The 17,780-nt window shown below is 50.5% G+C and overlaps 1 protein-coding gene across 6 annotated transcripts in view; it reads left to right on the top strand.

Annotated features, from left to right (window-relative positions):
• Positions 1-17,780, top strand: part of LOC139055867 (calcium-activated chloride channel regulator 2-like) — a 363,039-nt gene that overhangs the window by 51,861 nt on the left and 293,398 nt on the right. For all 6 annotated transcript variants that reach the window (XR_011511953.1, XM_070533443.1, XM_070533442.1 and 3 more), the window contains exon 2: positions 361-622. Coding sequence is in view for 5 of the 6 variants with exons in the window: in XM_070533443.1 (XP_070389544.1) it covers positions 361-622 (262 nt within the window). In the remaining variant the exon portion in view is untranslated. The remainder of the gene's footprint in view (positions 1-360; positions 623-17,780) is intronic.

The following is a 17,780-nucleotide window of genomic DNA, read 5'->3' as shown; positions in this document are numbered from 1 at the left end:
TATTGCAGGAATTCCTTAAGCTCATGGGTCTCTTTTTCTAGCATTTAATATTAATAGGATGTTTCAGGTACATCGGTCGAAAGGCTTGTGGGCACCATTTCTCTTTCCTACAAGCGAGTGCCGGGACGTGCTCCTTCTGAAAAAGTGGGAGCATGTCGAGCAACTTTCGGTTCTGCATGCGGGTATTGCCGTCGCGTATGTAGAACGTCTTCTTTCTCTACCCCAAGCTCGAATTATTTTGCATGACTTATTTGGACGCACTATTTCTATAATTTTGTAAAACTATTGCTCTGACGTACCTAAGGTTCTATATGCATAAGTTAGTCTAGTAGTCTCTTATATGTGCGCATCCGCTTGCAGTCTGTCCTGTCACGCTCCTCGGTTTTTTTACACCGTGCCACTCGAGGCCTTGTGTACTTCCGTGATGTCACCATCGCCCTGCCTCCGCATTGGCCACCAGCTGAGCACGGGGATGCACTGGCCTCTCTCCGTGCGAATGCACCGATCCGAATCGTGACCAGCGAGCAAGCGCGATGGCCACGCACCATGCAACCGCGTCCATGTGGCGAAGCGGGCGAATACACTCTGCTGCCCGTCGCTGCCCTCAGAGACCCCCAAGCAGGCAAGTGCTCACCCACCCTCATCGCTACAGTACATTAGTCGGGCTAACTTCCAGCAATGACGTCACAGTACACAGGCGCAAAGCGCATAATTGTTCGATAAAGGAGTAGAACGCGCTATTGACAACTAGGTTTTCTTTAACCTTTGAGAGCATTCATGCAGGAAATGAATTTGGCAACATGTATCATTAAGTACGTTTTCTTAACTGAATACCTTGCCCTGCGGTGTACACGGGCGTCGAAACGATAAAGGCGAGGCCCTCCTCGTGTGGTAATTGCATTCAGTGACTCAAAGAACTTATTACCACTGACCCAATGCGTGTACATATTTTCGTGAGTGCACAGTTCTAAAAGCGCCCCCTCATTTCGTCCTCCTTTTCGGGACGAGCCACAACATTGGGTGACACTCCGATGTAGACGCCGGAGCACACCTTTAGCAGTTCACAGGATCTCAGGCTCAAGTGATAAATTGTGTAAGGATCTCCGTATCGCAAGATCTTCGGAGATGGACATGCTAGATTCTATACACGGCTGACAGTTACCACCCCCCAGACTGGAGAGCGAAGATCTATGACAAAGCCATAATTAAGGGAGCCTGAAAGAAAACGTCGAATATTAAAGCAAAATGCGTCCTGCTCTGGATATCGAACCCTGCATTTTTGGAACCATAGAAAAATTTTTTCTAGCTTGATAGTAGTCTGACGTATGCGAAATATTTATTTCGTTCATCTTGCTGAACAACCGCACATATTTGGTTCATGTACGAAGAAAAAGAGTACAAAAAGTTAAGAGGCCATACAGGACGCCTATAAATCCAGACAAGGAAAAGCCGATCGGAACATGATTCATCCTATTTTACGCAACTGACACACACCATCAGCAGTGTCTTCCTTCTATATGTGGACTTATAGCGAGAACAAGTCTTTGCACCTCCTGAAGAAACGCCCCCCGTCTCCGTGGGGAGATACACGGGACCGCGCAAGCCTACGAAGGCGTCACGTCGACTTCATGTGGTCCCATCTTCCCGTGCATGGGCAGGGGGGGGGGGCTGGATTTATACCTCGTGTGATGATCACGAGCTTTTTCCTGCACCTATGATATCATGGACCTGCACAAACGTTCATAGGCAATCACTATTGGGCGATTGTTGTTGTTCACGAGTTACTCTCAAGCGAAAATCCACGCACATATGCACACACCTTCCATCTATTTGCAAACGGGGAAGTGGCAAGTATTACCGCTTCCCGCCGGTGCTGTTACGCGGTGGTGTGCGAAAGTTCGGAACTTCCAAATAACGAATCGACTATTCATATAAATTGGGTCTTCGAATATAATGGCTGCAATCCGCATATATGAACACTTTTCGAATGGCTTTCGGTAATTTGAAACCACATAGTAAGCGCGATGCAGCATAAAATTGGAAAAGTGTGACAAAGTTTATCCTGGCAACCACAGCAAACACAGACCACGAACAGTTTTATTGGGATAGAAATTCTATCGACACTCCAGGCGCACTTTTGCCGTGGGCGTCAACGTCGAGGTGATGTTCCGCATAAACTTCAAGGGCGATAATACCGTCACCGCGCGTCGCATGCTGTATGTGCGAGAGGGAAGTTAATGGTCACGGCTCTATCTCGCGAGCGCGAAGCAACAACGCGAATAGCAAACGCGCCGTCTTCCGTAGCGCGAGAAGCCATGGGCAAATGAGAGGGAGAGAGGGGGGGGGGGGTGTTATGCTCCCGCAGCAACTGCTGATTACTTGACCGTACTGAAGGGGAACTGACGATCGTGGCTCAATCTCGGGCGCCACGCATGAAAGAAAGCGGGAAGGCAGCACCGGAGGGAGGTGGGGCGGCTTAGACTCCGCCAACAAGTGCGTACTTTGCACGGCCGCGCGCGGTCGCACGTGCCGTACCTTGACAGGGATCTACAGACGGCGCACACCTTCTCGCGAGCTGTGCTCTCGCCGCTCTTGCGGCGCTGAAGCGTTAAACCGCACTAGAGTCACTTCGATTGCTGCTGTTGGAGCGATTGGTGAAACCTGCGTTTTCACAGCGTGTGTCTGCGCTAATCGTGTATGGTGCGTTCATGTCTGCGTGTGTGCGCTGACACCACGTTTGTTAATTCAGTTAGTACGCGAATCTTTCCTACTTTATAATGCCGATAAAACTACTATCCTTACTTCGAATAGCTGTGTACCAATTGGATATCGCAATCGATGCTTCGCATTCGGTGCAAAACTGCGGCTTTTTTTTTAGTAGAGCATGGTACGTCGTTAAGGAATCCATGCTGTTTTTTTTTTTCGAAACCACACTAATGATTGGGGAGAATGAGAGTAAGCTGTTTATATGCTTCTAGTGCTGCATACGTAATTTTAAGAGACAACGCTATATAATTTCGATTCTAACACAAATTTGCCAAACGTTGATTATCCTTTGACGTGAGGATAATCCTTTATAAGCTGAAAAGCGCAGCTAACGATTTGAGAACTATTCTTAAAGTATGCGATAATAAAAATAATCCGATTCCCTTCAGGCAGTATTCGATTTGTATTCGAACTCGTCTGATTCTTAAAAGTTACTGTTCGTGCACCCATACTGTTAAAGGTCTTCATTTGCTCTCGGTCAGCTTTGTCTGACAACAGCATGCCCACCATGTCTACGGCCGACGATTCGACGTAGCTGATCAACATGGCTTCTGCTGGTTGTGTTCCCTAATATATCCATCTGCTCGCTGGATCATTGGCACAAGACTACGATGTTCATGTCGTCTGCAGACCCGGATGTAATGCACATGGCGAAGCCTGTTCCCGCTCCAAACTTCTTGTTGTCTGGTGGAGTTGGGTGGTGCGGTGGAGCGACATGGGATGGAGCCTGGTGCTGCTTTTGTCCTCAGCCATGACTATTGGTCCCTTACATAAGCCGGCATGTCATCGGAGCAGCATCAGGATCCCTGGATAGCCTGTCTCTTAAGGTTCCTGTCTGTCCCGTTGCCGCGTACCACCATCAGCATGCTTCGACGCATTGCTCGTCACTTGGCCATCCACGACGGGCTTCTGTACTACCGCAATTGCTTATTTCATGGTTGCTGGTGACTCCTGGTCGTCTACGCTCCGACATCAGGGCTATAGTTTCATGCGGACTCTCAATGTGGCCATGCCGAAAAATTACAGACCTACGCATGCCTGCGACTTCCAATCTACTGGCGCGGAATGCACTGCTTCATTTCGTGGTACGTCTGCTCGTGCTCCGCGTGCTGACGCCACAAGAGCCCATTTTACGCGAGCACTGGTCCACTCTAAACCTTGCCCTGTGTAACCCGGTCTTTAGATTGCATCGGAATTGATTTCTTCGGCTCGCTTCCGAATACTACAAATGACAACCGCTGAGTCATTGTCACTGTGGGCTACCTCAGGCGCAACGTAAAAAATTCAGCGTGAAGTAAATTAAAAGGCGTAAATTAAATTACGTGAAGTCGCTTTGTTCACACCTTAAAACGGTGGCACGGTGTGCTTTGTGAGTTATTGAGATATCACGGACGTTCCTTCCTCTCCGGAAGCGTAGAAGGCTTTCTACGTGAATGCAAGATTGACCATCGGGCTACCAGCGCGTATCATACCAAAACCAACGGAATTACAGAGCGCTTTATCATCTTTATCTCTCTGTTTTAAGGCTGTATATTTGTTTATAAGTACCAGCCTAATCTTGTCGGCTTTTACCCTTACGCCCTCTAAGTGGACCTCTTTTTCTTGACCCATTTTACTCTTTCTCTGTACAAATTGAGGTGAATTCTAGCCCTCACTAATATATGATCACTGCACGTTACCCTACCTTCTACATCCTGCACTACGCTGGGGTCGGAAGAAAGTATGAAATCAATTTCATTTCTTGTTTTGCCATTAGGGCTTTTCTAGGTCTAATTTCTGTTGCTACGTTTCCTGAAAAAGGTGTTCATTTTTCTCAGCTTATTCCTTTCTGCGAATTCTAGCAGCATCTCTCCTCTAGCGTTTTTAAAATCGATGCCGTAGTTGCCAATTGCCTGTTCACTCACCTGCCTTTTTCCAACTTTTGTATTGAAGTCACCCATTATTATTTTATACTGAGTTTGCACTTTTCTTATCGCTAATTCAACATCTCCAAAAACTCATCTACTTCTTCATCGTCGTGACTGGATGCTGGGGCGTAGGCTAGTTGCAATATTTAATCTATACCTCTTATTGAGTTTGATTACGACTACTGCTACCCTCTCGTTAATGCTGCAGAATTCGTCAATGTTGCCAGCAATGTCAGTAAGGATTAGGAATCCTGCCCCATATTGCTTCTTATCAGGGAATCAGGGAGACCTCTATAGCAGAGGACATGGCCATTATTTAGCAATGTGTAAGCCTCACCAGTTCTAGTGGAGTTGAGTTTAGTTGAGTGGTTGTAGGCTACTGGTGGGATTAGCCTTGCAGTTGCTGCTGGCAATTCCTCCACCATAGCGACACAAAAATCAGACACAGACCTCACAATTACAAATGGTCACTCCTAAGTTCACCATGGGGAGGCCATATCCATGTCCTGTAGGTAATTTAAAAGAAAGCGAGAGACCTTCCTACATAACTGGTTCCCGCGCGGCAAAACAATGTCCTGAAGAGAACTGTGGGGAACTCCTGTCTTCTTGAGGGGCCCGAATAACACACTCCTTTCCGCGTTACACGGAATACAGCACACATAAGGTAATGTTCTATGTCACCGCACACATCACACGCTGAACATAATGGAGACAACGCCAGGCCCCTCTTATACATCCACGCAGGGGTACGAGCAGAGCCGGTGCGATTGCGGAAGCAGTAAAGTGGCTTGGTTTATTTTGAGACCCTTGATCACACATGGCTTCTGAGGTGAGCTCCACAAATAACTGAAGTGGCACAACACCGCTTGTCTGAAGAGTCTCTTGTCCTCTTGAGGCACTTTTCTCAATGAATTCCCAAGACAGTGCTCTATGGGCGAAGCTGTCCGCCATGTCATTGCCTATGACACCTATGTGCGAGGGCACCCTTTGAAAACGTATGGAGAAGCCTTTGATAGAGAGATTGTGCACCTAGCGTATGGAGCTTAGACATAACGCACCAGTACAACAGTGGGAACCCGTGCTTAACCCTTTTAAGGGCAGATTTTGAATCTGTAAGAATGACAACAGGTTGAGGCGTACAAAACCGCAGCTTCTTTAGAGCTGCCTCAGTGTCAACGCTTTCGGTTGTTGTGAAGGGCACGGCTGCAGTGAAGTAAACAGACCAATCATACTTCAAAGAGGGAATGTGAGAAGCAGCTGCACTAGATCCTCTGACCTTGTCCACAGAGCCATCAGTAAAAATTTGAAGATGACGTGCATATTCAGTCTCAAGATTTTCCAGTACCAGTGAACGCGTTGCCGCCAAAGGAGAGCTCCGCTTAGCGCGAACGTGAGGAAATGTCAACGAAAAATCGAGGCTCGCGAACGACCAAGGTGGTTTCTATCTCTTAGTTCGACCTCTAGCGTCAAGACATAGGTAACCAAGAGTATTTAGTGCCAAGTACGCTCGGGACTCAGATATCTTTCGAAGGCCCTGTAGAAGGGCTCACCCGCGGCTACCGTCTTTGTGAGGCGGCCCATTTGCATCAATAACCTTTGTAACGCGACTAGGCTAGGAGGTCTCGATAGGTGCTCGTAAAGTATTGCATCGTTAGGAGCAGTCTGTGGAACGCCAAGGGCCCTCCTTAGGGCCTTTCTGTGCAAAATCTCAAGTCGTTTCAGCTATGATATCGAGGGAGACATTAAAGGGAGCTGGTACATTATTCTACTCGTCACTAGTGCATCGTGCAACCTGATCATTGAAGTGTGATTTCCCCATTGCTCACTTACAACTCTACGGATCACATTGAGACGCGAAGATAGCGATGTCACAACCGAGTCTATAGCTCGTCGCCACTGTAGACGGTAGTCAATAATGGCGCCCAAAAAGCGCTTGTGTGTCAATTGGCAAAGGCAAGATTGATCAAGGTCTATCTTCAGCCGTGCATACCGTCTTCCTCTACCTGGAAGCTTGATGAAGCCAGATTTTTCCACCGAGAGAGTCAACCCAACACCTTCAAGTTAATTTTGAACTGAAAGTAGTGCCTGTCGAGCTATCAGGGCTAAACGCTAGCGTTGATATCCGGTTAACTAAAGACAAATGCCGTCCTCATATATCGACATAAGGACAAGCCTGCAATGTTTTAGCACTTCAGCGGGAAGAGAAGCCATTAGAGCATTAGAGAGCGTTGGGGGAAAGAACACTTCCCTGAGGTACACCTCGCGATACCGCCCTTTCGGTGCTTGTGGTACTTCCTAACGCACTTGAATTTTACAATCACTGATAAATGAGTGAATGAGTCGCAGAAGATAGCCCTGTATGCCCATGGCCTGCAAACTATTTCGTATTGAGCTCTGAAGGACGCTATCATAAGCCTTTGATACGTCTAGGAAAATAACTAGATTTGAAAGGTCTAAAGCTCTATGCTGTTCAATATGGCTTATCAAGTCCAAGACGCTATCTTGCACGCTTAAACCTGTTCGCAATCCAGTCATGCATGTTGGCAGAGCCCTTCTGTCGTCGAGCCACCAAGATAAACACTTACTGGCCAGCTTCTACATGAGCTTAGGCACACACGGCTTCAGTGATCCAGGACGATACGAGGCCAAGTCTGTCATTTCGTTGCTGGGCGTCAGCACTGGGACAACACAAGCCACCTTCCATGAAGGAGGAACGTCGCCAGTCTCCCACACTCAAATGAGATAGCTTAGGAGCATATTCCGGTGTTCCAGTAGTAGGTTCTGCATCATCTGGTTATGCCATCAGGACCCGGTGCACATCCACGTCGCAGGCTGCTGGGTGCTATCTGTAGCTCTCGAAGTGCGAACGGGGCGTCCATCACAGATGTAGACGTTGCTGGCAGAGCGCAGGGATGAATTCCTAAACTTGCACTTACAAATGCATCTGCAAATTCCTCTTCCCAGCACACGAGAGGTTTCCACTTGTGCAGTGCAAGTGCTTCGAAAGGTTTACTAGAAGGAGAATCACCAGCGAGACTGCCAATGACTGGCCAAACAGTCAAGCTAGCCCAGAAGGACAGCCACTGCGACCTACAGAGCTTGCTCGTATGGCGTCGAATGGCAGAGTTATGCCTATTGAAGGTCGTCTTCAAGGATCTGTAGTCCTTCCGCATCAGTTGTCGCTCCGCCCTTCTGCGCGCTGCGTAAAAGTTCCTGAGTTTTAAATCCGGAGTCGGAACATAATTAGTCGAGTTGACCGCTGTGGTAGCAGCCATCTTACCAGAAATAATTTTGTCTATCACATCACCAGAAACACATGCAAGTTGCTCCCTGTATTTGTACCAATTAACAGCATGGCTAATTTTAGAGCCGCGCATATGGAAGTCGGCAGTAAACACTAAAAGTGGATAGTGATCACTTCCTATGCGGTCAGGTGCAGTTGATCACTTCACGCGGATGTCAGGTGAGTGCAAGGTTAGGTCTATAGATGTGGTTGAGGCTGGAGGCCGGAAGAAAGTGGGACTTCTGTAATTGGCCACGCACACGTCCAAACTGTCGATAACTTCTACAACTTTGCGTCCGCGGGAATCTGTGTTGCTGTTACCCCAGACAGAGTGATGGGCGTTGAAGTAACCGCCGATAATTTGGGGCGCTGGACAACGGTCACAAAGTTACTAGGGAAACAAGTCCATTGCTACCTTCTTCCGCGGAGACACGTATACGGATGCAACAGAAAGAGTTCGGAAGCGAAGCCGTATCCTCACAGCCGCTACCTCAACACTGTCGGTGGAAAGATCGGTGGCGTTCAAAGCTACATGAGGAATCTCCCTTCGTATGTAAAGGGGGGGGGGGCACTTCCTGCGGGAAATGACTTTATGCTGGAATTCTTGTGGGCGACATGTCCAGTCAAAGATCTCCCTCTTGGTAGGCCAGCCTCCGAGAGGGCCAATACTGGAACACACGTATTTTACAGAAATAATTTAAGTTCTGCTAATCGTAAGGGAATACATCTACTTAGGGCAGGTAGTGACGGCGGATCCGGATCATGAGAAGGAAATAATCAGAAGAATAAGAATGGGCTGGGGAGCATTTGGCAGGCATTCTCAGATCATGAACAGCAGGTTGCCATTATCCCTCAAGAGAAAAATATATAATAGCTGTGTCTTACCAGTACTCACCTACGGGGCAGAAACCTGGAGGCTTACGAAACGGGTTCTACTCAAATTGAGGACGACGCAACGAGCTATGGAAAGAAGAATGATAGGTGTAACGTTAAGGGATAAGAAAAGAGCAGATTGGGTGAGGGAACAAACGCGAGTTAATGACTTCTTAGTTGAAATCAAGAAAAAGAAATGGGCATGTAATGAGGAGGGAAGATAACCGATGGTCATTAAGGGTTACGGACTGGATCCCAAGGGAAGGGAAGCGTAGCAGGGGGCGGCAGAAAGTTAGGTGGGCGGATGAGATTAAGAAGTTTGCAGGCACGGCATGGCCACAATTAGTACATGACCGGGGTTGTTGGAGAAGTATGGGAGAGGCCTTTGCCCTGCAGTGGGCGTAACCAGGCTGATGATGATGATGAATCAACTTATAATCCCAGCGCAGTTCCATTGCATAATAGACGGCACTTTTCAGTGATTTTTAGTTGCACGAAGTTGAAGAAGACTAGCCATATTATAAGGTGAAGGTCGCTGCGAAGGCGGTAATCATGGACGCAAAGGAAAGAACGAGCTGTAGAAAGTTCTTCAGGGTGCCAGTCTGCATCGCTCGAACATATGAACGCAGGACTTCAAACAAAACTCGCATAAGGTTGGACAGATCCTGATTTTTGAGCTCCCGATTTTGCTGTACGCACTGCCTCACACCTTCGACAAAATATTGACACGTCTACTTATCTTTATCGGGCGACCACGTTTCGCCGCTGTAATCTCACAGCAAGGGACGCACCTGCATGTATCCGACGTTTCTGGAAAGTTATCGATGTTCTACCCGGCTGTCTGTTGTCGCCGAACCTTGTGCTATCTGATTTCATACCGTGACGCGAATGGTGTAGAACTTTGTGGAAGGCACGCGGGTCCCATCAGTTAATCTTGAACATTCCACGACTGATCTATAAAAGCCGACGCGCTTGACCTGCTGATCAGATTTACGACGATCGCCGACTGTGTTCGCCGCTCTCGTTGTGCTTTGAGTGTAGCCTGTTTTGTGGGCACAGGTTCGCCCAATAAAAGCTAGTTTTGCCTTTCACAGTATTTCGACTGCGTTCTTTGACGTCACGACCACGTGACGTCTGGTGGAGGTGCTTGTCCGTTCATGTACCGAACGCCCCCGCAAAGCCGCGATCCAAGCCCGAAGCCCGACGACAAAACCAACGTCGCCCAAGACCAGCGTGCTAGCCGCCGACTGCAAGGACTGCCCCCAGAGCACGGACTTCTACCTGAGACGAGCAGGAAGATTGCCACCAAGTCCACCCGAAGGCAGCCCCAGCATCCCCCGTCGTGCTGCTGCAGCCCAGGGAGCCCCCCACGTTCCGCGGTTCAACATTCGAGGACCCAGAAACCTGGCTCGAGACGTACGAGAGGGTCGCTGCATTTAACAGCTGGAACAGCGACGACAAACTTCGGCATGTCTTCTTCGCACTGGAAGATGCTGCCAGGACGTGGTTCGAGAACAGAGAAGCCCGCTTAACGACCTGGGACCTTTTCCGAAGCGGCTTCCTGCAAACATTCGGAAGCGTCGTACGCCGAGAACGAGCCCAAGCACTACTAGAAACCCGAGTGCAGCTGCCTAACGAGACCACCACGATTTTTACAGAAGAAATGAGCCGCCTATTCCGCCACGCCGACCCGGAAATGTCCGAGGAAAAGGAAGTCCGGCTACTAATGCGTGGTGTAAAGGAGGAACTTTTCGCTGCTATGGTACGAAACCCACCGAAGACCGTCGACGAGTTTCTGCGCGAGGCCACTAGCATCGAGAAAACACTTGAGATGCGAAACCGGCAATTCGACCGCCACACCAACTCTACAAAACATGCCGGACTTCAATTACTGGCCTCCGACGACCTGCGCGAGGCTATCAGGGCAGTCGTACGAGAGGAGCTTCAGAAGATCTTCCCGTCGTCGCAGCCTCAAGTGGCCTCAATCGCTGACATCGTCAAAGATGAAGTTCAGCGGTCGCTTGGCGTTCCGTAGGTGCAACCTCAATTACCGCAACCTCAGCCGCAAGCGATGACATACGCCGCCGTCGCCCGCCGTCAAGGGCCCCCTCCACGACCACGCCAGGGCCCCGTAACACCGCAATTCCGTCGACCACCACCGCCACCGCCAGCACGGCCACCCGTCGCCCAGCGCAGCTACCCGGGGAAGACAGGCGTTTGGCGCGCTCCTGACCACCGCCCGCTCTGCTACCACTGCGGAGACGCAGGTCACGTCTACCGACGATGCCCAAACCGGCAGATGGGACTGCGAGGTTTCGCCCTAAACGCTCCGCGCCCGCAGCAAGGTGAACACCCTCGCGATATCGCCGACTACCTCGCCGCTACTCAGTGGAGCTCTCGACGACCATCGCGTTCGCCATCACCAGGCCGCTACTTCTCGCCGCAGCGCCGACCATACACTGGCCCAGCCCGGGGCCAGTCAGCGAGCCCATATCCGGAAAATTAAAAGCAGCAACCGATGGAGGTGCGGTTGCTGTTCGCCGAACTGACGAAGATCCTCCGCCGCCGACGAAGACGACGAAGAAACCATCTCGATGACCTAATGACGACACGCCGCCATCCCGACGAAGTCAGGAAGGGAAGACCACGCCGAGGAAAGACGACTTGACGACGCGACGTTCCAGCTTCAGTTCAACGCGACGCAGCCGTGATCCGACGCCAAGACCCAACTGCAACGCCAGACAAAGAACCACTGACCTCGACGTACTTCTCGACGGCCACGCAGTCACTGCCTTAGTCGACACAGGGGCCGATTACTCCGTAATGAGTGGACACTTCGCCGCCCAGTTGAAGAAGGTTGAGACTGCATGGGAGGGCCCTCAAATTCGGACTGCTGGAGGACACCTGATTACGCCGAGTGGGACCTGCACGGGAAGAATTACCGTTCATGACCGGACTTACCCTGCCACCTTCGTTGTCCTCCAACAGTGTTCACGAGACGTCATTCTCGGCATGGACTTCCTGAATCAACATGGCGCAGTCATCGACCTGAAGTCGAAATCGATAACGCTGTCACAAGATCAAGCGATACCGCCGGAGAGCTGCCGTAGTCACCACGCCTTGAGTGTGCTCGAAGATCAAGTGAGCATACCGCCGCGCTCCAGCATTATTATTTCCGTCGGCACTGAAACACCCGCTGACGTAGAAGGCGTCATTGAGGGTGACCAACATCTACTGCTCGACCGTGAAATTTGCGTCGCAAGAGGGATCGCTCAACTCCACGGAGGGCAAGTGGAAGTTATGCTAACCAACTTCAGCCAAGAGTTCAAGCACATCGACAAGGGCACGACAATCGCATACATCGAGGAAATTGTGGAAAGCAGCAATGCCTTTGTCTTCTCGGATTCAGCCGCATCTACCCCGATGAGCATTGTCCCAGAACCAGACTTCGACGTGAATCCAAGTCTTCCTATGAGTAAGCAGCAACAGATCAGAAGTCTTCTCTGACGATACAAAGATTGCTTTTCGACGTCATCGAGGATTCGACAAACACCAGTTGCAAAGCATCGCATAATAACGGAAGACAGCGCTCGACCACTCCGCCAGAGCCCTTACCGAGTTTCGACGCGAGGACGTGAAGCTATTAGGCAACAAGTCGACGAAATGCTACGCGACGACATCATCCAGCCGTCGAAAAGCCCGTAGGCCTCTCCTGTAGTCCTGGTAAAGAAAAAAGACGGAACCCTACGCTTCTGCGTCGATTATCGTCCACTGAACAAGATCACGAAGAAGGATGTGTACCCCCTTCCACGGATAGACGACGCATTGGATCGGCTCTGCAACGCTAAATACTTCTCGTCGATGGACCTGAAGTCTGGCTACTGGCAAATAGAAGTCGACGAGAGAGATCGCGAAAAGACTGCCTTCATCACGCCAGACGGCCTCTACGAGTTCAAGGTCATGCCATTCAGACTGTCCTCGGCGCCTGCAACTTTTCAGCGCGTCATGGACACGGTGTTAGCCAGACTGAAGTGGCAGACGTGCCTTGTCTACCTGGATGACGTTGTTGCCTTCGCCGGAAATTTCGACGATCACCTTAGGCGGCTTGCGACAGTGTTAGAAGCCATCAAGTCATCAGGGCTCACTCTGAAGCCGGAAAAGTTCCGCTTCGCTTACGATGAGCTTTTCTTCCTAGGCCACGTGATCAGCAAATCAGGAGTGCGCCCCGACCCACAGAAGACAGCTGCCATCGCAAAGTTCCCGCAGCCAACCGACAAGAAGGCAGTGCGCAGATTCCTTGGCATGTGTGCCTACTATAGGCGATTTGTCAAGGACTTTTCACGCATCGCGGAGCCGCTAACACATCTAACTAAATGTGACGTCGAGTTCAAGTGGGAAACGCCGCAGGCCGACGCATTTCAAGAACGTAAACGACGCATGCCGTCGCCGCCCGTACTTGCGCACTTCGACGAGGACGCCGATACCGAAATACATACTGACGCCAGTAGCCCAGGCCTCGGTGCCGTCCTGGTCCAGAGAAAAGATGGACAAGAACACGTGATAGCTTACGCTAGCCGGTCGTTGTCAAAAGCGGAAGGCAATTATTCTACAACCGAAAAGGAATGCCTCGCCATCGTTTGGGCCACAGCGAAATTTCGCCCTTACCTCTATGGCAGGCCATTCAAAGTGGTCAGCGACCATCACGCGATGTGTTGGCTAGCTAACTTAAAGGACCCTTCAGGACGGCTGGCGCGGTGGAGCATCAGACTACAAGAATATGACGTCACGGTAATATACAAGTCCGGAAGAAAACACTCCGACGCCGACTGCTTATCGCGCGCCCCCATCGATGCCCCGCCGCAAGGCGACGAGGACGACGACGCCTTCCTTGGGATAATAAGCGCGGAAGACTTCACTAAACAGCAACGAGCAGACCCGGAGCTAAAAGGCCTCATCGAGTATTTGGAAGGGAACACCGACGTTGTCCCTAGGGCATTTAAGCGCGGGTTGTCTTCGTTCACGCTACAAAACAACCTGCTCGTGAAGAAGAACTTCTCACCAGTCCGCGCCAGCTACCTTCTTGTTGTACCATCAGCGCTGCGTCCAGAAATACTGCACGCCCTACACGACGATCCAACCGCTGGGTACCTCGGATTCTCCCGGACGCTGTCGAGAATACAGGAAAAGTATTACTGGCCGCGTCTGACCGCCGACGTCGCCCGTTACGTCAAGGCATGCCGAGACTGTCAACGACGCAAGACACCACCGACAAGGCCAGCAGGATTACTACAACCGATCAAACCTCCTCGCCGACCATTCCAGCAGATTGGGATGGATTTGTTGGGGCCGTTTCCGATATGAACATGCAGGAATAAGTGGATCGTCGTGGCGACGGACTATCTCACCCGCTTTGCAGAAACTAAAGCTATACCAAAAGGCAGCGCAGCCGAAGTGGCGAAATTTTTCGTGGAGAACATCCTGCTGCGACATGGTGCCCCAGAAATCCTCATCACTGACAGAGGAACGGCTTTTACAGCAGAGCTCACCCAAGCCATTCTGCAGTACAGCCAGACAAGCCACAGGAGGACAACTGCCTACCATCCGCAGACGAATAGTCTCACGGAGCGCCTGAACAAGACCCTCGCCGACATGCTAGCAATGTACGTCGACGTCGAACACAAGACGTGGGACGCGGTCCTGCCGTACTTAACCCTTGCGTACAACACGGCGGTGCAAGAAACGACACAGATCACGCCGTTTAAGCTGGTTTACGGCTGGAACCCAACGACGGCGCTTGACGCTATGCTGCCGCACGTAACTGACGAAGAGAATGTTGACGTCGCTAGCTATCTCCAGCGCGCCGAAGAAGCCCGACAACTCGCCCGCCTGCGAATAAAGAATCAGCAGAGGACCGACAGCCCACACTACAACCTCCGACGACGCTTCGTCGAGTACCAGGCTGGCGACCGTGTTTGGGTGTGGAGCCCGATACGCCGACGAGGACTCAGTGAGAAACTACTCCGACGCTATTTCGGACCCTACAAGGTCATCCGACGTATTGGCGCACTGGACTGTGAGGTCGTGCCAGACGGCATTTCGCATTCACAGTGGCGCCGCGCACGTACTGAAGTGGTCCACGTTGTGCGCCCCTTTTACGGACGCTGACGAACTTCCTAATTTTTGTTCTTTTTTTTGCTACGAGTGCTTTTGTTTGTTACCTTCGTGTGTTTGCAGCATCGGGTCGATGCTTTTTAAGAGGGGGGTATTGACACGTCTGCTTATCTTTATCGGGCGACCATGTTTCGCCGCTGTAATCTCACAGCGAGGGACGCACCTGCATGTATCCGACGTTTCTGGAAAGTTATCGATGCGTCTACCGGGCTGGCTGTTGTCGCCGAACCTTGTGCTATCTGATTTCATCCCGTGACGCGAATGGTGTAGAACTTTGTGGAAGGCACGCGGGTCCTATCAGTTAATCTGGAACATTCCACGACTGATCTATAAAAGCCGACGCGCTTGACCCGCTGATCAGATTTACGACGATCGCCGACTGTGTTCGCCGCTCTCGTTGTGCTTTGAGTGTAGCCTGTTTTGTGGGCACAGGTTCGCCCAATAAAAGCTAGTTTTGCCTTTCACAGTATTTCTACTGTGTTCTTTGACGTCACGACCACGTGACAATATGCGGACTGGGACCCACTCTTGGCCACTGCAGCTGGTTTCTGCATCTCTTTTGAGGCGAGGGAATGTCATCCATGTCGTCCAGTCTGGCTGTGATCTGGTCGCTGAGGAACTTGGACACTTTTTGCTGCAGCAGATGGAACAACCGACTCACCCACCGAGGACTTTGCCCTCTTGCTAGTCTCAGGTCGCTCACTGACGTTGCTTGTTACTGTATTACGCTACGAACTTCCGACTCTAACGCAGGCAACTCAACTTCCGAATCTAACGCCGCGAACTCGTCACTTCCAGGTATCGGCTTCTCAGTAGGTTGTGGTTTGGGACCACTAATGAAGGACACTCGACGGTGTAAGGCGCTTACACGGAAGGGGCAGCCACCGAAACTCGCTGGATGGTCACCACCGCAATTACCGCAAGCAAAATCTACCTTGCAGGGTTTGTAATCCTGGGTGCCACCTCATCATTTTCAACGTTGATCTTTGATGCAATCTATGGCTACATGCCCAAAGCGTTCGTACCTAAAGCGTCAGGGACAAGTTTCAACGAATTCTTTGACTACATTCTTAGTAAAACAACGATCAATGTTTTGGGGGCGCTCGGTGTTGGGAGCAAGCGTTATCACAACAGAGTTAGTAGGTTTCGCTACCCATTCTTTTTCTTGATTCTCCACCGGCGCATCGGACGTTTCACGTGCAGAACACCTTGCGGTTTCAAGTAGTCAAGAAGGTCGCTTTCCGAATACCACACTGGTACTCCTCTAATAACCCATGTGTTAGTCATGTAGGAGTGAGGCAACCGTGCTGTAACTCTTATGTCAACAATCTGAGAGCACCGAAGTAGAATGTCAATTGCTCTTCCGTTGAGATATATAGATAAAGAGCACCTTGCGTAGTGAAGCGGCTGCGAATCGGAGCAGATCCCAGTAGTACATTAATGGCTTCGAAGAGCCTGATAGGGTTCCACTCTCTCAAATCAACACTTTTCTCTGTTGACAAAACCACCACTGAGATTCCGACCGCTCTTTGCTTCCTATGACTCACCACCTTGCAGCCGTCGCTGTCCACTTCCCCCATATCAGCCACTTCCTCGTCAAGGTCGACGATAGTCGAGTCTAAGCGATGATGATGCACTGGACTGCTTATCGTCCCTGATGTCTGGTGGCTCCACGCCTTGCGAGGCTATGGCCGCCTGCGCCACACTGGCTTTCTTCGGATAGTGTTGTCCCTTTGAAGATGCCGGCGCCGGAGCATCCGTACCCTTTTCAAAGGGACAGTAGTTAATAACTCACTTAATGAATAACAAAACCTATGCAAAAATTACAGAACTGAGGAGACAACAGATCGAACAGCGTCATTGTTCTCTTCTCCACCAGTTCTAATCTCACCAAGGGCGATAATATCCCAAACCATGCCTGATATTCCGAACCATTTCTACTCTTACACAAGGCCGATAATATCCCAAACAATGTCTCATATGTCTTCAAAGAGTCCTGCTAAACTAGCCTCCCTCGAGAGGGTTCTGGTGTTAAACGTTGCAAGGGTAAGTTTCCGTTGACGGCCTGTCAGGACCCAGAGATTCTTAGCACCTCTGCTCAGTTATAGGTCTGAGCGCCGCCTTGGTCAGGTGCTCCGCAGCTGCTGGGGACCGAGGGCCATAAGGTAATTGTAGACACCACAAGGGAGGTTGCTGCCGAATACTGCGCCAGGGAGCTGAATTCCTGTTCTGGTGAGGCAGTGTCTTTGTTCCAGCTTAGTAGGCCTTCCTAATATTGTTGTACCTGGATCAGTATAGCCCCACTCGCTCATAAGCACGGGCTTCTTCTTTTGTACTTAGTGGCCGATGACATAGGAAAGGGCAATTTCGACTCGGTGATGTCGATCCAGCACGAAAGTTCCTCTGCGCAGTCTCGGTAAAGACTCACAGGGACGATTAAACAGCACAATACTTCCGTTGCACTGGCCGTCTATACCGTATAAAACAGAAGCATCGGCGTGAAGTGTAGCAAGGAGTTCATGCTGAACATGACCAATGGCCAGCCGATGTGCCCGCTAAAGAAAGTCAAGCGCGGGCTTGTTTTTGTGTACGCAGCGGACAATGAAGTAGAAGGGGACTGTGCCGGAATGGTGACGTTGATCCAGTATGAAAGTTCCCCTGCACACTCTCCGTCAAAACACACAGGGATGATTAGACAGCGGTACCCTTCCGTTGTACTGACCGTCCATTTCGTCGCAAACAGAAGCATCAAGGTGAAGAGTAGCGAGGTATTTATAATG

This window comes from Dermacentor albipictus, chromosome 2, assembly GCF_038994185.2.
Source record: "Dermacentor albipictus isolate Rhodes 1998 colony chromosome 2, USDA_Dalb.pri_finalv2, whole genome shotgun sequence".
NCBI lineage: Eukaryota > Metazoa > Arthropoda > Arachnida > Ixodida > Ixodidae > Dermacentor > Dermacentor albipictus.
This window is presented reverse-complemented; position numbering and strand designations above follow the sequence as displayed.